The sequence below is a fragment of the Rhinatrema bivittatum genome, chromosome 9 (genome assembly GCF_901001135.1).
Source record: "Rhinatrema bivittatum chromosome 9, aRhiBiv1.1, whole genome shotgun sequence".
Taxonomy (NCBI): Eukaryota; Metazoa; Chordata; class Amphibia; order Gymnophiona; family Rhinatrematidae; genus Rhinatrema; species Rhinatrema bivittatum.
Window position 1 is genome coordinate 157,833,455 of NC_042623.1, and position 18,994 is coordinate 157,852,448.

Consider the following 18,994-nt stretch of genomic DNA (forward strand, 5'->3'; position numbering starts at 1 on the left):
AATCCTTGGCGAGAAGCATGTGACATCGGCGGCACGTCGAGTGACGCCGGCGTCACGTGATTCCCGGCTCGTTCGCGCCGGACGGCTCGTTCGGCCCAAAAAGAACTTTTGGCCAGCTTGGGGGGGCCTCCTGACGAGCCGGGAATCACGTGGCGCCACGTCACTCAGACGCGACGTCACGTGATTCCCGGCAAGTTCGCGCCGGACGGCTCGTTCGGCCCAAAAAGAACTTTTGGCCAGCTTGGGGGGGTCAGGAGGCCCCCCCAAGCTGGCCAAAAGTTCTTTTTGGGCCGAACGAGCCGTCCGGCGCGAACTTGCCGGGAATCACGTGACGTCGGCGTCACGTGATTCCCGGCTCGTTCGCGCCGGACGGCTCGTTCGGCCCAAAAAGAACTTTTGGCCAGCTTGGGGGGGTCAGGAGGCCCCCCAAGCTGGCCAAAAGTTCTTTTTGGGCCGAACGAGCCGTCCGGCGCGAACGAGCCGGGAATCACGTGACGCCGCGTCACTCGACGTGCCACCGACGTCACATGCTTCTCGCCAAGGATTGCAGAAATGACGTCCTCACTCCTCGCTCGATCACCAGGGAGTTGTGGTAAGTCTGGGGGGGGGGATTAAGGAGGGTGAGGGGGTTTAAATTTTTTTTTTGCACATATGTACATATACCCAACTCATTGGATTTTTTTAATGTCCATATTGGCCGCAAGTGGGACCCCCTTTCGGACATAAAAAATATGAACATAAAATTTTGCTCTGCACATCCCTACTAAACACATAAAAGCTTCCAAAGAGAGAAAGGACAGAAGAAACAATATCAGATGCAGGCAGGTAATCTGATGAGCAAGGAAATCATTTGGCCAAGACTCCATAGTGGACCAGTGAAACAGCATCTCTGAAGCTCTCCTGACTACAGTTTACAACTAAACGCACTAAGCGTCTCATTGTTTCCGATATCAAAGCGGTCAATTCACTTATTCGGAGGCTGCAAAAATGTAAGAAAATAGCTATTTATTCAGGCCAGCATACAAAGATAATTGTCATTCAAAATGGGAGCAGAGGTCAAACAGGGGCACTCGAGGGTTCTAGGGCCAATCCTTTAATTTTCTCCCATTCTGACACAGTCCAGGGGCCCTGGGACAGGTTCTTTTACCAATTGTGGGGAGGACTAAATCCTCCAGGACCCAAGATGGCTGGGGTGACTCTCAGGTTATTGCTCAGGGGGATAACAGGTCTTTATTTACTTCAAGGGATGTGAGTGCCACAAAAAACTCTAGCGGCTCAGATTGAGTGCCCAAAATTAAATCTTTACTGTCAGAGTTCTTAAATAGTAGAAATGGCACTTTCACAACAATTCATAGAAACATAGAAACAGAAATGGCGGCAGAAGAAGACCAAACGGCCCATCCAGTCTGCCCAGCAAGCTTCACACACTTTTTTCTCTCATACTTATCTGTTTCTCTTAGCTCTTGGTTCTATTTCCCTTCCACCCCCACCATTAATGTAGAAAGCAGTGATGGAGCTGCATCCAAGTGAAATATCTAGCTTGATTAGTTAGGGGTAGTAGGGGTAGTAACCGCCGCAATAAGCAAGCTACACCCATGCTTATTTGTTTTACTCAGACTATGTTATACAGCCCTTATTGGTTGTTTTTCTTCTCCCCTGCCGTTGAAGCAGGGAGCTATGCTGGATATGCTTGAAGTATCAGTTTATTCTTCTCCCATGCTGTTGAAGCAGAGAGCCATGCTGGATATGCATCGAAAGTGAAGTATCAGGCACATTTGGTTTGGTTTCTTGTCATGATAAGATGAAATTTACAGTTCTATAATTTATCTGTCCAAGCATATCTCAGTATCAAGCAAGGAAACCTCACCCATACCCTTTAGACAAGCAAGGTTCCCAGTCGGACAGAGGGTGTTACGCTTGGGCTGAGTTCAGGGGTAGTGAACACCACCCAAAAGGGTGGCTCCAGGTGGAGAGAGACAGGGATGGATGGAAACCGTGTCTGGGTCCCGGCTGAGTCAGGGCAGACAGCAAGTAGCAGTGTCTGGGTCTAGGCTGGGTCAGGGCAGGCGGCAGTTAGCAGGGTCTGGGTCCAGCCTGGGTCAGGGCAGGAGGCAGATAGCAGTGTCTAGGTTCAGGCTGGATCAGGGCAGGCGGCAGATAGCAGTGTCTAGGTTCAGGCTGGGTCAGGGCAGGAGGCAGAGCAAGGCAGGTCAGAAGGCCCGTAGGCCACACACACACAGAAGGCCCGTAGGCCAGACACCGTAAGCGGGGCAAGGCAGGTCAGAAGGCCCGTAGGCCGCACACCGTAAGCGGGGCAAGGCAGGTCAGAAGGCCCGTAGGCCACACACACACAGAAGGCCCGTAGGCCACACACCGTAAGCGGGGCAAGGCAGGTCAGAAGGCCCATAGGCCACACACACACAGAAGGCCCGTAGGCCACACACCGTAAGCGGGGCAAGGCAGGTCAGAAGGCCCGTAGGCCACACACACACAGAAGGCCCGTAGGCCACACACCGTAAGCGGGGCAAGGCAGGTCAGAAGGCCCGTAGGCCACACACGCACAGAAGGCCCGTAGGACTGCACGCACAGTAAGCAAGGCAGGGCAGGGCAGAAGGACCGAAGACCATACACAGCACAAGGTAGAAGGCCCGAAGGCCGCGCAAGGCAAGGCAAGACAGAAGGCCCGAAGGCCGCGCAAGGCAAGGCAAGGCAAGACAGAAGGCCCGAAGGCCGCGCAAGGCAAGGCAAGGCAAGACAAGACAGAAGGCCCGAAGGCCACGCAAGGCAAGACAAGGTAGAAGGCCCGAAGGCCACGCAAGGCAAGGCAAGGCAAGACAAGGTAGAAGGCCCGAAGGCCACGCAAGGCAAGGCAAGACAAGGTAGAAGGCCCAAAGGCCACGCAAGGCAAGGCAAGACAAGGTAGAAGGCCCAAAGGCCACGCAAGGCAAGGCAAGGCAAGACAAGGTAGAAGGCCCGAAGGCCCGGCAAGGCAAGGCAAGACAAGGTAGAAGGCCCGAAGGCCCCGCAAGGCAAGGCAAGGCAAGGCAAGACAAGGTAGAAGGCCCAAAGGCCACGCAAGGCAAGGCTAGGCAAGGCAGAAGGCCCGAAGGCCACGCAAGGCAAGGCTAGGCAAAGCAAGGTCAAAGGACCACACGCACAGCAAGCAAGGAAGGCTAGAGCAGGGAGCCCAGGCGAGCTCGATGCCGAAGCACTGAGGGGACTGTCAGGCAGGGTTATAAGGGAAAGCCCAGAACATAGAGAGGAGAAGGGAGTTAGACTGGGCCTGTCAGGAGAGCCAGCTCTAGAGGGACCCCTGGTGGTGAGGCGGTTGCACAGCAGCCATAGCCGTAACAGAGGGTCCTTAAATGGGATGGAAAACACCTTCCAAAAGTACTGATTGGTAAAAAGAATTACAGTCCCTGCACAGCCTACCCTAAGGGTCTCGCTCCCAGGATAAAAACTCTGTTGGATGTCCTCAGACTAGAAATTTAGTTCTTACAGTTCAGTTCATCACTTAATAGGATTTTTCTTAGCAAAAGTCCAGTAGCAGGGAACACAGCAGCTCGCTATGGATGTTCCCTCTTCAGGCAGGAAGGGTGGCCAAAAGCTTTCTCCTAGGAACTCAGAAAAAAATCTTCAAATAAAGGTACAAAATCTGGAATCCTCACTATTTGGAATCTTCCCTACCTCCTGATCTAACCTAGCAGGTGGAGACCCAGAATTCCTCCAGCCAGGGATAACAAGACTCTCACAAAAGGAATTCTCAAAAAAACAAAAACAATCACAAAATCTCAATTAAAAAGTAGAACCAGCACCAGACAGGCACTGTCCCCTTCCCACTAGGATATTGACCCAGGCTGAAAAACCCAGTACCCGAGCAGGGGAACAACTCAAGGAAAAAGCACCTACTCCCTCTAACTCTTAATGAAAATGCTACACCTAGTATGCATCACTCCTGCTTTAGGTCTTGGCTTATACCCTAGGTGAGGTTCTGGCTTCAGGTCTAGGCCTAGGCCGAGGTGCGCATCACACTCAAGTGTAGGCCATGGCCCCATGCTTTGCGCTCCAGGCAAAGCAACAAATAAGATTCATTTTATTTGGGGGGCCCCTTTATTCATTTCAAATGAATGCAGAGCCCTAATTGATACTACTATTGTATTTTAAGCTTAGTTTAATTTGCTGTTTTAATTTTATTGTATTGATTTTGTGCTTTCTATGATGTATTATTACTGGATTGTAATTTATTGTATCTTACTTTGAGCTGCCTTAGAAAGACGAGAAACAAATGTAAATAAATAAATGTGTCTGTATGTGCCACGTAGAGATGGTTTATATTTTAGAAAAAATGTATTTTGATTGGCTGATTTGGCTTTTTCTGCTGTCTTTATCCCTTTTCAGTGGAGTATATCTCAGATGAGTTAAACTGAATCACTGTTTTTTAGTAAGAAAGAAAGGAATGTGTTGTTTTATTTGGTAACAGAATACTACATATTTGGTAAATCTTTGGTAGGAATAGAGTTCTCCAGATCACTTATGAATTGCTTGCTCGCTGCATTTGCTACTAGTAACATTTGGACATGTATCCTATCCCATATTTGCCTGCCCAAAATCTGGAAACCTTATGGCAGGAGTACTGATGCAGTGCTGAAGGATACAGCCAGTAGAAGAGAAGGAAAACACAAAGAGTGTGGCATCTGCGTGGACATCTTCCTCTGTGACTGGAAATGGGTGCCAGCGGGGAGAGGATGTAAAGATGGGTTATGGCTCTTTAAAGGTCCTTGGGGTGATGCACATGCTCCAAAGGCAGCTTGATAGTTGGTAGGGTGCTGCCTCTGAGAGAATCTGGCTCTCTGGGATCCATGAAGTTAAGTGAAAAAAAAGAGCGAGAGAGAGGACCCAGCATTGAGCTGGAGAGAGGGAAGACAGGTCCAGGGATCAAACTGGGAGGAAGGAAGGGACAGAGGAAAAGAAAAGTAGGGATTGAACTGAGGGGAGAGGGAAGGAAGGGAAAAAAAAGCAGAGGTCAAATGGGAGAGTGAGAAGGAGAAAATGAGAGAGAATTGTTACTGAGTTGAGTCCCTCACTATAATATATGGATGTCTCCTATAGAGTTCCTACTGCAGTTAGTCCTGGTAAGGGCAAGGCATATGTGGGTACTTTGTTGCAGGACTTAATTTGTAGACATAAAGGAAGTAGAACATTTTGACCTGTGCAAAGGGGTGGGACCAGGGCAGGGTGTGAACTCTCTGTCTCACACACACACATACCCAAACACATTCTGCACACTCTTAATATGTTAATGAGCACTGGTAGTCGAAGGTAGGCTGGGGGTGGGGAATGTAGGATCACTGGGGTAAGGAGGAGAAGGCAGATAAAGAGAATGGCGCTTTCTAACCTCCTCTGTCCTGGTGATTCTGATCCTCTATCCCCACCCTCTCTATAAATTCCCTAGTGATTCCCCCCCCTTTTCCCTCAGTGGTCCTAACCCCCTATCCCTGGTGATGTTTGAGCCCCCTCTTCTCCCTGAAAAATCACCCTCTGCAGCAATTTTCTTCCTTTTCCTTCTTGGCCAGTAAAGTACAGGCCTCCTCTTCAAGCCAGAATCAGCTGACTCACCTCTGCTTTGGGGGGCAGGAGCAGATTGGTGTACACTGTCCACTGTTCTCAGTCTCCTTGGACATAGATGTGGGGCTTGGGATTCAAATTTGTGGCCTGCTCTTTGCTTCCTTGGGGGTGAAAGGAAAGGAACAATGCCAAATGTTCTCACTCTCTTCTCTCTCCCTCCTCCCACCACACCCAATTCTTTCTCCAGCCTTCCAATCACTTCACTCATAGACTGCCCCCCACTCTGATCATCTCACTCACATCTTAAAATCCCTCTGATCCCCTCACTCACATCCCGCAGCACCTTTGATCCCCTGACTCACTCTTTCCTCTTCTCTCCCACTTAATCCACAGCCTTTCTGATCCCCTCACTCATTCCTCCCCCTCCGCACATCTCCTCATTCACTCTCTTGGTCCTTTTACCCTCACCAGTGTGGTCACCAGCAGCAGAGGCAACAGGGCCTGGGATAACTGCATGATAAACAGGAAACCAACACACCCAGGAGTGGAAGAAGCACTAGGGCTGACAGGTGTGAACCAATTTCTTTTTTTGCCTTGGCTGTTGTCCCTCACAGCCTCCTAAACTGTGCTGGAAAATTGCACAAAAGCAAAGCCATGTAGCTGCCCTTGTCTCAGGGTAAGCAGCTTCAACACTCTCTGTTCTTCCCTGCTTCCTCCAAGGTCTAGGGGCCATAAATAATCCATGCAACTATTGTTTCCGCAGGAGAGTAAGAAGTGATATTCACTGCCAACTCCGCTCCACTATTTTAAGTCCCAGTAAAAAAGTGGCAGAATGCCATTCTAGGTTGTTCTGTCAGATATTAAGCCTTCGGTAATAGGCAAAAAAACGGGGATGAATTAGCACACGTTTGAAAGTTGTGAGCAGTAGTGCCATTCAGCAAGGCCAGGGTTGAAACCTTGATAGTTGATATTACAGCTCACAAGTTTCAAACATGCTAATTCAAACCTATTTTTGTGTCTTTTCTTTGCTTTGCAGTGTCTGCTTCAGTATCATCCCTTGCCCTTCTGTTCCCTGCAATATAGGAGGCAATGTGAGCAGGAGAGGGAACAAGAGGGGAAGGGCTGGATATGGGGGCAGAGTAGCTGTTCCAGGCTTACCCCCTCCTCTTCTCTTCCCTTCAGGCTGCCTAGAGGGTGAGGCTGCACATAAGAACATGCCATACTGGGTCAGACCAAGGGTCCATCAAGCCCAGCATCCTGTTTCTAAAAGTGGCCAATCCAGGCCATAAAAACCTGGCAAGTACCCAAACACTAAGTCTATCCCACGCTACTGTTGCTAGAAATAGCAGGAAATGGACTTCTCCTCCAAGAACGTATCCAATCCTTTTTTAAACCCAGCAACACTAACTGCACTAACCACATCCTCTGGCAACAAATTCCAGAGTTTAATTGTGCGTTGAGTGAAAAAGAACTTTCTCCGATTAGTTTTAAATGTGCTACTTGCCTACTTCATGGAGTGCCCTCTATTCTTTCTACTATCCGAAAAAGTAAATAACCGATTTACATTAACTCGTTCTACACCTCTCATAATTTTAAACACCTCTATCATATCCCCCCTCAGCCGTCTCTTCTCCAAGCTGAAAAGTCCTAACCTCTTTAGTCTTTCCTCATAGGGGAGCTGTTCCATTCCCCTTATCATTTTGGTCACCCTTCTCTGTACCTTCTCTATCGCAATTATATCTTTTTTGAGATGTGGCGATGAGAATTGTACACAGTATTTAAGGTGCGGTCTCACCATGGAGCGATACAGAGGCATTATGACATTTTCAGTTTTATTCACCATTTCCTTCCTAATAATTCCCAACATTCTGTTTGCTTTTTTGACTACCGCAGCACACTGTACCGACGATTTCAATGTGTTATCCACTATGACGCCTAGATCTCTTTCCTGGGCAGTAGCTCCTAATATGGAACCTAACTTTGTGTAACTATAGCATGGGTTATTTTTTCCTATATGCATCACCTTGCACTTATCCACATTAAATTTCATCTGCCATTTGGATGCCCAATTTTCCAGTCTCACAAGGTCTTCCTGCAATTTATCACAATCCGCCTGAAAAGAATTGCTGGAAATGCATTCCTGTCCATTCCCCCACAGTTAAGCCCTGCTTTGTTGAGATACTTGTGCAGTAGACAGTGTCTAGCTAAGCTGCTGGTCAGCAGATGGCAGTGACTCTTTGAAGGGGGAGGGGTTAATTAAAACAATTGTTGTTAACATGCACTTTACTTGTTTTGGGGATGGATTTATATAATTCATATGCTAAATATTGTTTTATATGCAATTGAAAAATTAAGAAAACTAGACTACATTTGGTACCCTTTGCGAGCCACATGGGTGAATGATCGCGAGATCCAGGATACTTCTCTTTTTTTTTCTCCCGACTTGCTGACACCCAAAAGATATATTATACGTGGGTAAAGACTCGCTCTGCAAACAAGTGTTTTCACTGTTCCTTTTGATTTGTGTCATATATTTCTCTAAGGACAGTTTGCTTGACTTTTGTTTTCAGTTTAGTGTCTCTTTGAAAACAGAGAGAATTGGTTCCAAACAGGATTTTTTTTTTTTTTTTTTTTGCAACTCTTTCCTGGCATTTCTTTCCAAATCCATTCCAACAGAACTGGATAGAGTTAAAAGAAGTAGTGTGTCAGGGGCCAGCTCCCATGATTTTCCTTAGGAGGAAAAGTAAATAAATAAATACATGTTTCCTTCCCTAGTGGGATCTACATAAGCAAAAGGAGGCTGGGTGCCCTTACTGCTGCTATGAGCAAAAGTAATTATTTTCAGAATAGAGGCCTCAGGGAAGACAATAACAGTCACGTGAATAACTGGGGACAAGAGCAGAGTTGGAGAAGAGTCTTATAAAGGAAAGTAAAAGAGGGCTCTGTCTCTTTTTCAAGCTCAATATCTTTATTCAGGCCCTTGCAAATAGCTTTTGGAGTTTTTCAAAACATATTGAATGGCAGACAAATATTCTCTTTCACAACAGGAGATATTTGTGAAAACCTGATATTTGTTTGTTATTTGCCTACTGGAGTCCAAAATCACCAGTGATGAATCGATCCCCAAAGTTTCCAAAGTATTGTATATTCTCTGGGTTCAGTGATTTCAACAAACCTTTAGATCTGGAAATTTTCACACATACACATTTATTTATTTAAAACCATTTAGAATTTGTTATGCCAATCAACTTACACACACACACTGTCATTCTTTCTCTCTCTCTTGCTCTCACTCACATAATGCCCGATGTAATAAGCTCTGAGTTACAACTGCACTGAAACTCAGAATACAGTTTCTTAATGTGCAGGTTAAGAAAATTGTAACTCTCGATGCAGTAAGCTAATGATATGCTAAGACACTGGTGGGTAGATTTTCAAACCTGGCGTGTGCAAATACTGGGAATTATGCATATGGCTGGGCCACGTGCATGCTGAGTACATTTTCAGAGCAGCCAGACATGCATGTATCTCCCGATATGCTTGGACGTGCCAGGCCTTTAAAATGGGGTGGGCTGGGGCAGGACCAGCCAGGAAAGTTCCATTAGGTTCTGTCCCAGGAATGCACATGCCAGCAGCCAGCTGGTGTGCAGTGCTTAAAACTGCTCAGGAGAGCAGGTAAGTTCTGCAAAAAAAAAAAAAAAATAGGATAGGTGGGTCGGGTTTAGGGGTCGGGGAGGAGAAAGGAAAAGGTAGGTAGTTTGTAGGGGGACAGGGAAGTTTTCTCCCAGTCCGCTCCTTTATTAAAGCAGACTGGGAGAGAACTAGGCAAAGGTCCGATCGCGTCGTGTGCATGGTTTAAAAAATTCCACCCCCTTGCATGCGCGATTGGGCACCCACACGCACATGCACGTGCCAATACAAAATCAGGCGCCCATGTGCGCGCGAGTATCGGATTTTAAAAAAATGCTGCTCGCATGTTATAAAATCGGCGCATCCATGTGCACGCGCCTTTAAAAATTTACCCTGGGAATTTGAAAAATGTGCTGATTGGGAAAATGTGCACACAAATCTGAGTTAAACTGTGTGCTCAGCACAGGCTGATTGCACATTTTAACTCTCAGACATGATTTATGTTCACAAAGCTCATATTTTGTACACATTAAAGACTTTATGCACCCAAAACATAATGGGGCGGATTTTAAAAGGGTTACGCGCGTAAATTATGCGCGTAACCCTTAAAAAAAAACCCCTGCGTGCGCCGAGCCTATTTTGCTGAGGCTCGGCGGCGTGCGTATGTCCCGGGGCTTGCAAAAATGGGAGGTCTGGAGGCGGGGCTGTGGGCGGGACCGCATTCCGGGGGCGTGTCTGGGGGGCATGGCGGCGGTCCAGGGGCGGTTCGGGGGCATGGCCGAGTGCCCCGACACAGCGGCCTGTGTCGGGGCCTGGCGCGCCGGCAAGCAGCCGGCACGCGCGATTTACAACTCATCGAAATAAGGTAGGAGGGGATTTAGGTAGGGCTGGAGGGTGGGTTAGATAGGGGAAGGGAGGGGCCATAGAAAAAGTTCCCTCCAAGGCTGCTCCAATTTCGGAATGGCCTTGGAGGGAACGGGGAAAGCCATCGGGGCTCCCCTCAGGCTCGGCGCGCGCAAGGTGCACATGTGTGCACTCCCCTTGCGCCAGCTGACCCCAGATTTGATAAGATGCACGCGTAGAAAGCATCTTTTGTGTGTATAAAGCATATTTATGCACAGAAAACATGTTTTGTGTGTGAAAAGTATGTTTTTTGTACATACATAAATTATGTTTATAGGACCCAATGCTGGAACTCTGGCTTCTGTCCATAGATTAGTTCTAACGCTGGAAGATTTACTCCATCTCTGACCAGGAGTAAAAGTTCCAGCACTAAGAAAGCCTGAGATAAGCCAGCTCACTTCTCTGCACTGGGGGGTAATATTTCATAGCTTCAGTTGCTTGGGATTTCCATGCGAGGGTGCTAAACACAATACATAGTTTTACAGACACATTTTCTTGTGCATAAAACTCATTGCTGTATCAGGAGGAACATTTGCACATGAAAAAATGTGCACACAACTGTACGTAAAACTGTGTGCTCTGCTGAACGCAGTTTATTACATCGGGCCCCCAGTCAGTCATTCTCACTTTGTCAAATCAGATTATCCTTCATTGATATATGCAACAAAAAGCCCACACGAGTCTAAAACAATGTAAACAGGGTCCTGTAGAACCTTGACATAATATTTGGAAGTCAAAAAAATTCTATGGATTCAAATTTGAAAAGATTCACATTTGTTAAAGTTAATAAGGCTTCAATACTTACCACATTTCAAAAATTATCTATTATCTTTCTAAGTTTTTTGCACATTTTTTTTTTTAGTAAAAGGATATCATGATTGAATCCAGGCGACCCATGAAATTAGATATTATCATGAATATAGAAATTCTTTTGTGAAAGACAGACTAAGAAAGAAACTTCTTTATTGAAATGTATATTATGTTTTCTGTCTTTTTCTAGAATGCACAGAAAGCAAAACATTTCATATATTACTCTTTGACTTCAAGCTTTACAATAATATCCAATGCAATCAATTCATCCATTATAAGTGATATTCTACAAGTAATGAACCATTTCTCTGCTCAATTGGTTTTGTAACTATCACTAGTAAATTGAATGAATGTGATCTGATATACAATCATAGAGAATATGAGGGCAGATAAGCAGAAGCTCATGTAAACCATCTGGTGGAGCATGCAGTTGCACACACATCTCTGGCACCCTCTCATGTTTTATTTGTGTCATGGCAATGCAATGGTGTTTATGATGTTGCTAGATGGAATCTGGAAACCTCGTTGCCTTCCCGGGGATCTACATTAGGAGCGTCTCTTATTTGACTCCCTCAATCCTACCCCTTTACCATATAAACTTGTGTAATGGAAAACCCACATGGTCAATATAGCCCTAGAGGTTTGGGAGAGAGACTGAGAAAATTAAAAGAAAGGTTATTCATCTCCAAGAAGGCTGGAGAGTAAAGAAGAACCATATAACTGTCCCAAGAAATAGACCTTTGATAAATGTAACAACTTTTATTTATTCCCTTCTACTAGGAATGAAGAACGATGCTGGAAAAGCAGAAGGTCAAAATGTTCAATAAAACAGGTAAGATACTAAAATTTCAGTTTGCAAAATGTAACATTCATAAATAGACGAGTATGCAACTTTTCCTTTTTCTTCTTTTTATATTTTACAGGGACTTCCTGGTTTCCTTTAATACTCAGAGTTGGTCAGAGCTCTCTGACAAAAGAAGAAAGTTGTTGGACATTAAAGGCTAACTTCATAAGTGCCAAAACCAATGGAAGAAAACTATTTTTGCCTATAGAGTTCAACTTGATTGGGAGGCAGAAAACTTAAGAACTTACATTTGTTGAAAGATATACTTTTGTGTCATATCCTCTGAAGAGAGAGGTATGTATACCTGCTAATTAGTCTCATTGCTCTCTTCTCCAATTGATTCCTGTCTACCTAACTTCAAGAAATCAGCATAGCGAAACATGCCTACACTTTCACCGCTAGTCTTCCATAGATCTTATGTAGCGTTTTTTCCTTATCAGTTAGATACCTAAAGTCTAATTAGAAAAATAAAGAACAAATCACATGTATCCCTATTCATGTTTAGATCATAGATAGCAATTTATAAAGTGCATGGGAAGCTAACTCATGCTGAAGGGAGAGGTGAAACACTCACAATAACTCTTTTGGTTTCCTCACTTCCACTTACAATTATTTTCACAAAAAAAAAATAAAATTATATATATATATTTCACTGCAGATCCTATTTTAGTAACAAATCTGCTGCTGCTTCTGCTTCAAAATTTTCTCCAACAAGCATATAATCTTTGCACCAGGAGTGCTATTTTCAGCCTCTCTGGTTTCACTCAGGTTTCTGTATATTTTAAAGCAGCTCTGGTTAACACACCCAGGTTTTTTCATGCACTCACTCCCACAGCGTGGAGTTTTAACAAACATGGGGATGTATGAAGTTCTCACTCAGCCTTTTTTCTCAGATTCTGTCTCACACTTTTAGAGAGACTTCAGATATCACAGCTATTCTTCTGACATGCATTAAATGTCTGCGTTTACTTTATCTCCAAGCTGTCCAATCAGTTTTTCTCTCTCTCTCAGTTCTCTTGCTTAACAGGGCTGAATTTAGGACTTGGGTGCTCCTAGGCTGGATGGGAGAGTCAAGGGTGGGAGACCCTGGAGATCAGTTAATGGGTGAAGTCCCTCTACCTCATTCCCCTCCAGAGTCCCAGAGTGCCATAGCACTGCCCCTTTGAAGTGGATTGCTAGATCAGGCTCTTCCTTTGGCACCCTAAACAATTGCCCGTGGAACCTGTGCCTAAATCTAGACCGGAAGCTGAACCCAAACTGTAATTTCCTCCCATTCAGCAGCTACTATCTCCTACAAAACCCCTGCTCTTCTCCTCTCTATCTCTCAGCACCCCTACACGCTGCCTCTGCTCTGTGGCTCTATTGTGCCCCATTCATGAGTGTTCTGGTGGAAAATGCATGTCACAGCATTTCTTAGAACCCTGTTCCTGTGTCTATGCCAAATTCAGCTTCAGTTCCCATAGGGACCCATATTACTGCAAAGCTAGCCTGTTGCTGCAAACAAGTTTCTGTCACCTGATATAAACAAAGGCTGTAGCTTCCAAGCAACTGGTTTGCAGCAATTTAAGACTTCTCTTAAAGAGACAGTAACAGTCACTTACACTAGTGTAGGAATACAAAGCAAAACCGCTTTTTACATTTTTAACATTTTTGCATTTTAAACCCTGATTACACTCATGTAGTCTGAGTGTACACTGGAATACTACAGACCCTCCTTCCCCAATATTAATGATCTGTAGTGCTAGTGTTGCCATGCTTTGTTGAATTGTAGTACCATTTTTGCCTCTTGGGATGCTGTTCAATGCATCAATCACAGCTGCTGTGAATAAATGTATTTTGCTCCTGAGTCTGTTCCCCTACAACCTCATACTATGACCTTTTGCTCTAAAAATTATGGTCAGCTATTATCCTAAAGATAAAGGAGGAAGAGGGTCTCTACCATAGCTACTGATATTATTTTCACTATCTTTTACATTTAGGAAAAGTGTATTGAATTACTTACGCTTTAGCAAAAAGAAGCAAATACTGTTACATCTGATTTTCAGTGCTTACAAAAGTTTGTACAAAATGAAAACATTCACCACAAAATTCTAAATAGAGATAAAAGTGCTGATTGAAGAGTTTTCAGTCAAAACAAGCAATATTGAACAAAAAAGTTCACCACTAAAGATTATTATTCTGTTAAAGTGGACATTTTTCAGATATACCGTGGAGACCATAAATGCATGAAAAAAGATCAAAAGCTTCCCTGACAATCACTTTTAATCTCTTTTGCAGGTTGTATAAAATCACTACTTATATTGTTGAGTTATTAGTGAGTGAGAATATCTGACTTTTTATAGTTACAATGCAGTCATGCATTTCTGAGGATGAAGTCCTTAAAGTCCATATGATTCTGATGATGAATGAAGGACGGGAAAGGGTAAGTGACTTCTAATGAAGGCATTACCCTCACAGAGCTGTGAGTGAGATGATTGATAAGGTATTGGCATGAGCATTCTTAATTATTTATTTCTATATTGAATAAAGTCCCACTTAATCGCTTTACTCTCTGCCAGTGGTTTGTTCATTATCACTGGAAGGGTACTAACCTAAACCTAGGGGTCAGAGTAGGGCTATTACTTTATTTTTTTAGCTTTGTCATATATAATTTGCACATGCAGAGGATGAAAATTATGAACATTACCTTATTCCTGTTGTGGCTGTTGCGATCCCGGTCGCCAGGCTGGCGACCGGGTTCTTACCTCCTTGCCGGCTCTCCCGTCTCTGCTGCGCTCCCCCGAGGCCCGGGCCTGCCCGGCCGCATGGCAGTGGCGTCTCCCTCGTGGAGACGCCGTCGAGGCTCGATTCGAGCTCCTCCCCCTGCCGGGGAACACGCGCGCACGCGAGGAGACGGCTTTTGTAGGTCCAGCACCCGGAAGTGCTGAACCGCCTCTTTTCTGACGTCAGACGCCGGCTGGCTATTTAAACCAGCCTCACTCTCTCCTACCTCGCCTTGCAACGAGGTCGCTCCTGTGAGTACTTAGTTGCTTCCCTGCTGGATCCTGCTTGTTCCTGTTGTGCCTTGGTTCCTGCTTGTTCCTGTGGCTCCTGCCATGCTCCGTTCCTGTTTGTTCCAGCCTGTTCCAGTTCCGTCTGTTCCTGCCTTTTCCCTGTGGCTCCGCTCCGGCATCTCCAGCATCCTGCCTTGTCTTCAGCCAGCTTTGACCACCGGACTCCTGCTCGACCCTTCTTGTCTTCAGCCAGCCTCAACCACCGGACTTCTGCTCGTCTCCTCTTGTCTTCAGCCAGCCTCGACCACCGGACTTCTGCTCGTCTCCTCTTGTCTTCAGCCAGCCTCGACCACCGGACTTCTGCTCGTCTCCTCTTGTCTTCAGCCAGCCTCGACCACCGGACTTCTGCTCGATCCTGTCTTCAGCCTACTTCTACCTCCGGATCTCCTAAGTCCCAGCGACCTGGACCCCTACGGGCCCCTCCTGGGGGGGTCTCGGGTTTCCAGGGCGAACACTTCCTTCTCTGCGCCAGGCCTGTTCCGCCTCCCGGCTCCTTTCCCACCGACCGGAGTCCTCTCTCCAGTCAGCCGGCCCAAGGGTTCACTAACAGACTTTCTCCACAACAGTGGCACTATAGCGGTGAGAGGAGATTTTATGAAACATTGCATATACAGTTCCCTCTACTAAAAGGTGTCTCAGGTATGCAAGAGTGGTTCCTTCAGGAGATCCTGTTTGTTTCCATAATTCTGCCCAGGGCTTCTCCCATGATATAGCAGTTGCAGCTATATGCAAATACTGTTACAGTTCCAGCTCTGCAGGTTTAAAGGATTTGAATTATGGTACAACTGTGATGAAACTCATTGTAAAGGACTTTTAGATTACCGAAATATGTCTGGTCTGTAACTTTAGGTCTCTGTCCAGTTTTACTAATATGGCCCCTAGATGGCAAACTGGTAATTGACAAGAATAGGATTTAGGTGTTATAAGGAAAACCTTCCAGAATTAGGAGGTCAGTGGAAGTTCAGAGTTCTTCTGGAGGGTTGTGCTATACTCTAACATGGGGGACTTGCTGGAAAAGGACGTTCAGCAGGAGGACAAGGTGTGTGAGGGCCACTTCTTTTAATGACAGAGTGGTTCCTCCCCAAAAAAGGGGATGTACAAATGTGGGAGTATAAAAAACTTGCTTCCCACGAGGCACATGAGATATTATGGAGAGAGTGGTATAGTTCTTTCGAGGAATTAGGATGTTTCCATAAACCCCAATGGAAGTTTGGAGAAGTGAGAAATTGAAAGTAGAGGTTACAGAGAGTAAGGAGGAACTGTGTTGGAGGTCTGCAGGACCAGAAAAAGAGAGCTATGCCTGTTTTGCAGCTTCTGTGCAGGGCTAGGGAAACTGTTGTGAGCAACAGGGACTATTTAAGAGAGACTGTATGTTTGCTTCTGGGACTGCAGAGGACCATGGAAGATGAAGAGAAGATCTGTTTTGGGGCAAACGTTCTTTGGGAGACCATGGATGGGCATTTTTGTGATTTGAATTGTTTCCTGCAAATTTTGGCTGTGGTAAACTGGTGGTTTGTGAATTTTTGTATACCTTGTTGATCTGATTAATTTTGAAGTAAACTTTTTTTTTCTTGTTGAGCATAAACTTGGTGTGGACATTGTGTTTTTCTAAGGTATCCTGGTCCCAGTTTGGCCTTGTAGGTGAGCCTGCCCCCGATACACGGACCCCCAGAATAAATTCCCCCACCCCCGTTTGAGTGTACCCAGTGTTCTCCGGGGATGGAAAAGGGGGGGTTACACAGATTATGCTCATTTCCTTTGATTTTTCTTTATTCATACTCAGATATAGTAGGGTGAAAGTGGAGTAAAGTCTCAGGATGTAACTTGCCATGTTTGAAATATTCCTAAGGAAGTATTCAAATACATGTTGGTATATATATTTATAAATAGATATGTATTTGAATATAGTCAACATAAGCAAAATGTTTCCACATGAACAGAATACATGTCAAACTTTCTAAAGACCCTTTAGTTTGGTTAAGAAAGCATTAAGAACATTAAAAATGTTTGGATGAAGTTGAGTTTAGACATAAGCTTTGGAGGCCACGGTGATCTCAGAGCTTCTTTTCACCTTAAGATGTGATGGAGCATTCTGGGCAGCTGTATAGTCATACATGTAGATACTTAAAGAAAAAAAAGAGAGAGATTGTCCACATAAGTGAATCGGGCTCAGAGGGTCAGATGTGCTAAAATGTTTTTCATAAACAATGGGCAGAGTAAATAGTTTGCACATAAAGCAGCAGCACCACAATAGATAAATGTGTGAAGAGAAGTAAAACCTGTTCAAAACTTACAGATTCAATAAAGCACTTTAGAGTCCAAAATATGTAGTTTAATTGTAATATTGGGTACAAATAATCCAGTCTCCCGACATGGCCGTGTTTTGGAGGGCTGTGCCAGGAGGGATATTTAATTTGGCGCTTCCCTCAAAATCATTAAGGATGTTCTCCTGCAATAAGTGGTCTCGCACTGTCATTCTTAGAAACTATCAAATTGAAGTTTTCTTTGTTCCTCAGCTGTTTCCTGCCAACTGCACCATCTGGCTGAACACTCAGCATCCCGCCGAATTAAATATCTCTTTCACCCTTACTAAAGCTTGCTTCTCGCCACGAAATTAAGTGGCAAAAAAGTTTCTTTCTCCGGTGGTCACTTTCTCTAACCCACTACTGGCATAGATTTTGTTTTGGGTTCCTCCCGATGCAGCCCCTCTGGCGAAACACGGCCGTGTCAGAGGACTGGATTACTTGTACCCAATATTACAATTAAACTATATATTTTGGACTCTAAAGTTTTTAAGTACTTTATTGAATCTGTCAATTTTGAACAGGTTTTACTTCTTTCACACATTTATCTATTGTGTTGAAGTGTTTTTCTCCATTTTGTGTCTCTGGGAAAATCGCTTAGTACAATGATCTGACCTGTAGAACAATATGATAAATACAATACAAATGATTAATTTTTACAATTCAATTTAAAATGTTCCTGAACAACAGTCAAGAAAAAGATACACAATGAAATGGTTTCTAACCGTTGCTGTCTCTGGCTCAGCTTGTCTCCTTTGTTGGTCATGGCTCTATTTCTTTTTCATTTTCTCTCTCTTTGGTGTCCTCCTTCCTTTCACTTTACTCTTTTGGATCTGTCTCTTCCTCTGTCTTTGTTTCCCTTTCCTTCAGCAGTATATTTTTCATTATTCTTTTCTCCCATTTCTCCTGTGCTCCCTTCTTCTTCTGTCTCCATCTCATGTGCACTCACCTCCTATACATGCTCACCTCTTACTGCATTCTCTCTCTTTTGCTACTTCTTCTCCAGTGCTCTCTCCACAATTCTTTTTTCTCGCCCCTTCATCTTTTGCTCTTTTCATGCATTTCCCTGCCTTATTCCTGGGCTTTCTAACCCCAGCCCTTCCTCCTGCACTATTTGTACCCAACCTGCTTCTTGTGCTCTTTTCTCCTATGTCTACTTCCTATATTCTCAGCCCCTGCAATCCCCCCTCATCACTCCTCCTGTCTTGCTCTTCTATCGCTCTATCCTGGGCATTGTCACTGCTTCTTCCACCAATCTTCTCATCCCATCCTCCTGCATTTTCTTCTCTCCCTCTCTCTTTCTTCCTGCATGTTGCAGCTACCGAGTCTTCCTTTTCCCCCTTTTCCCCCCTTTCCCCCCCGAGGTGATTTTCTCTACCTATCCCTCCTAGCAGTTTAATCATTAGTGCTTTCATGCCCTCGAACCCCTTACTTAATCCCCCCTCCCACACAAGATTAATCCTTGGTATTCTCTCCCCCCCCCCTCTCCAACTGAATTCCTTTGCTGTGTCAGCTCCAGTTCCAGCCCCTCCTCCTCATATCACCAGGCAGAAGGTAGAGCGAGATGGCTGTGAGGGATAGGGGGGTGGGGAATGACAGGAGGGGAGGGGCTAGATTAGGGAACAGATTAGTTCTAGTCTGACCGCTACCTCGGCTTCCCCCTCTCCTCCCTGCTCCCTCCTCCCTCACAGTGCCTGGAGTAGGGGAGGGACTGGAGTAGGAAGCAGAGGGCTGTTTTCTGCTGAACGAGGTTGGCTAATACCCAAGAGCATGGCCATATATAGGGGCACCCCTGTCTGGTCATGTTAGATTAGAGGTATAATGTCCACTGACCCCAGCAATCAGACACTATATAAACTGGCTCAGAAACCAAACTGGTTCAAAAT

At 45.1% G+C, this 18,994-nt stretch overlaps 1 protein-coding gene across 1 annotated transcript in view; it reads right to left on the reverse strand.

Moving 5' to 3' along the window:
* Positions 1–16,745: 16,745 nt before the first annotated feature.
* The window catches only part of LOC115099498 (claudin-10-like), a 52,766-nt gene continuing 50,517 nt past the window's right edge, over positions 16,746–18,994 (reverse strand). The window contains exon 5 of the mRNA XM_029617171.1: positions 16,746–16,928. Coding sequence (XP_029473031.1) covers positions 16,829–16,928 — 100 coding nt within the window. The 3' untranslated portion in view covers positions 16,746–16,828. The remainder of the gene's footprint in view (positions 16,929–18,994) is intronic.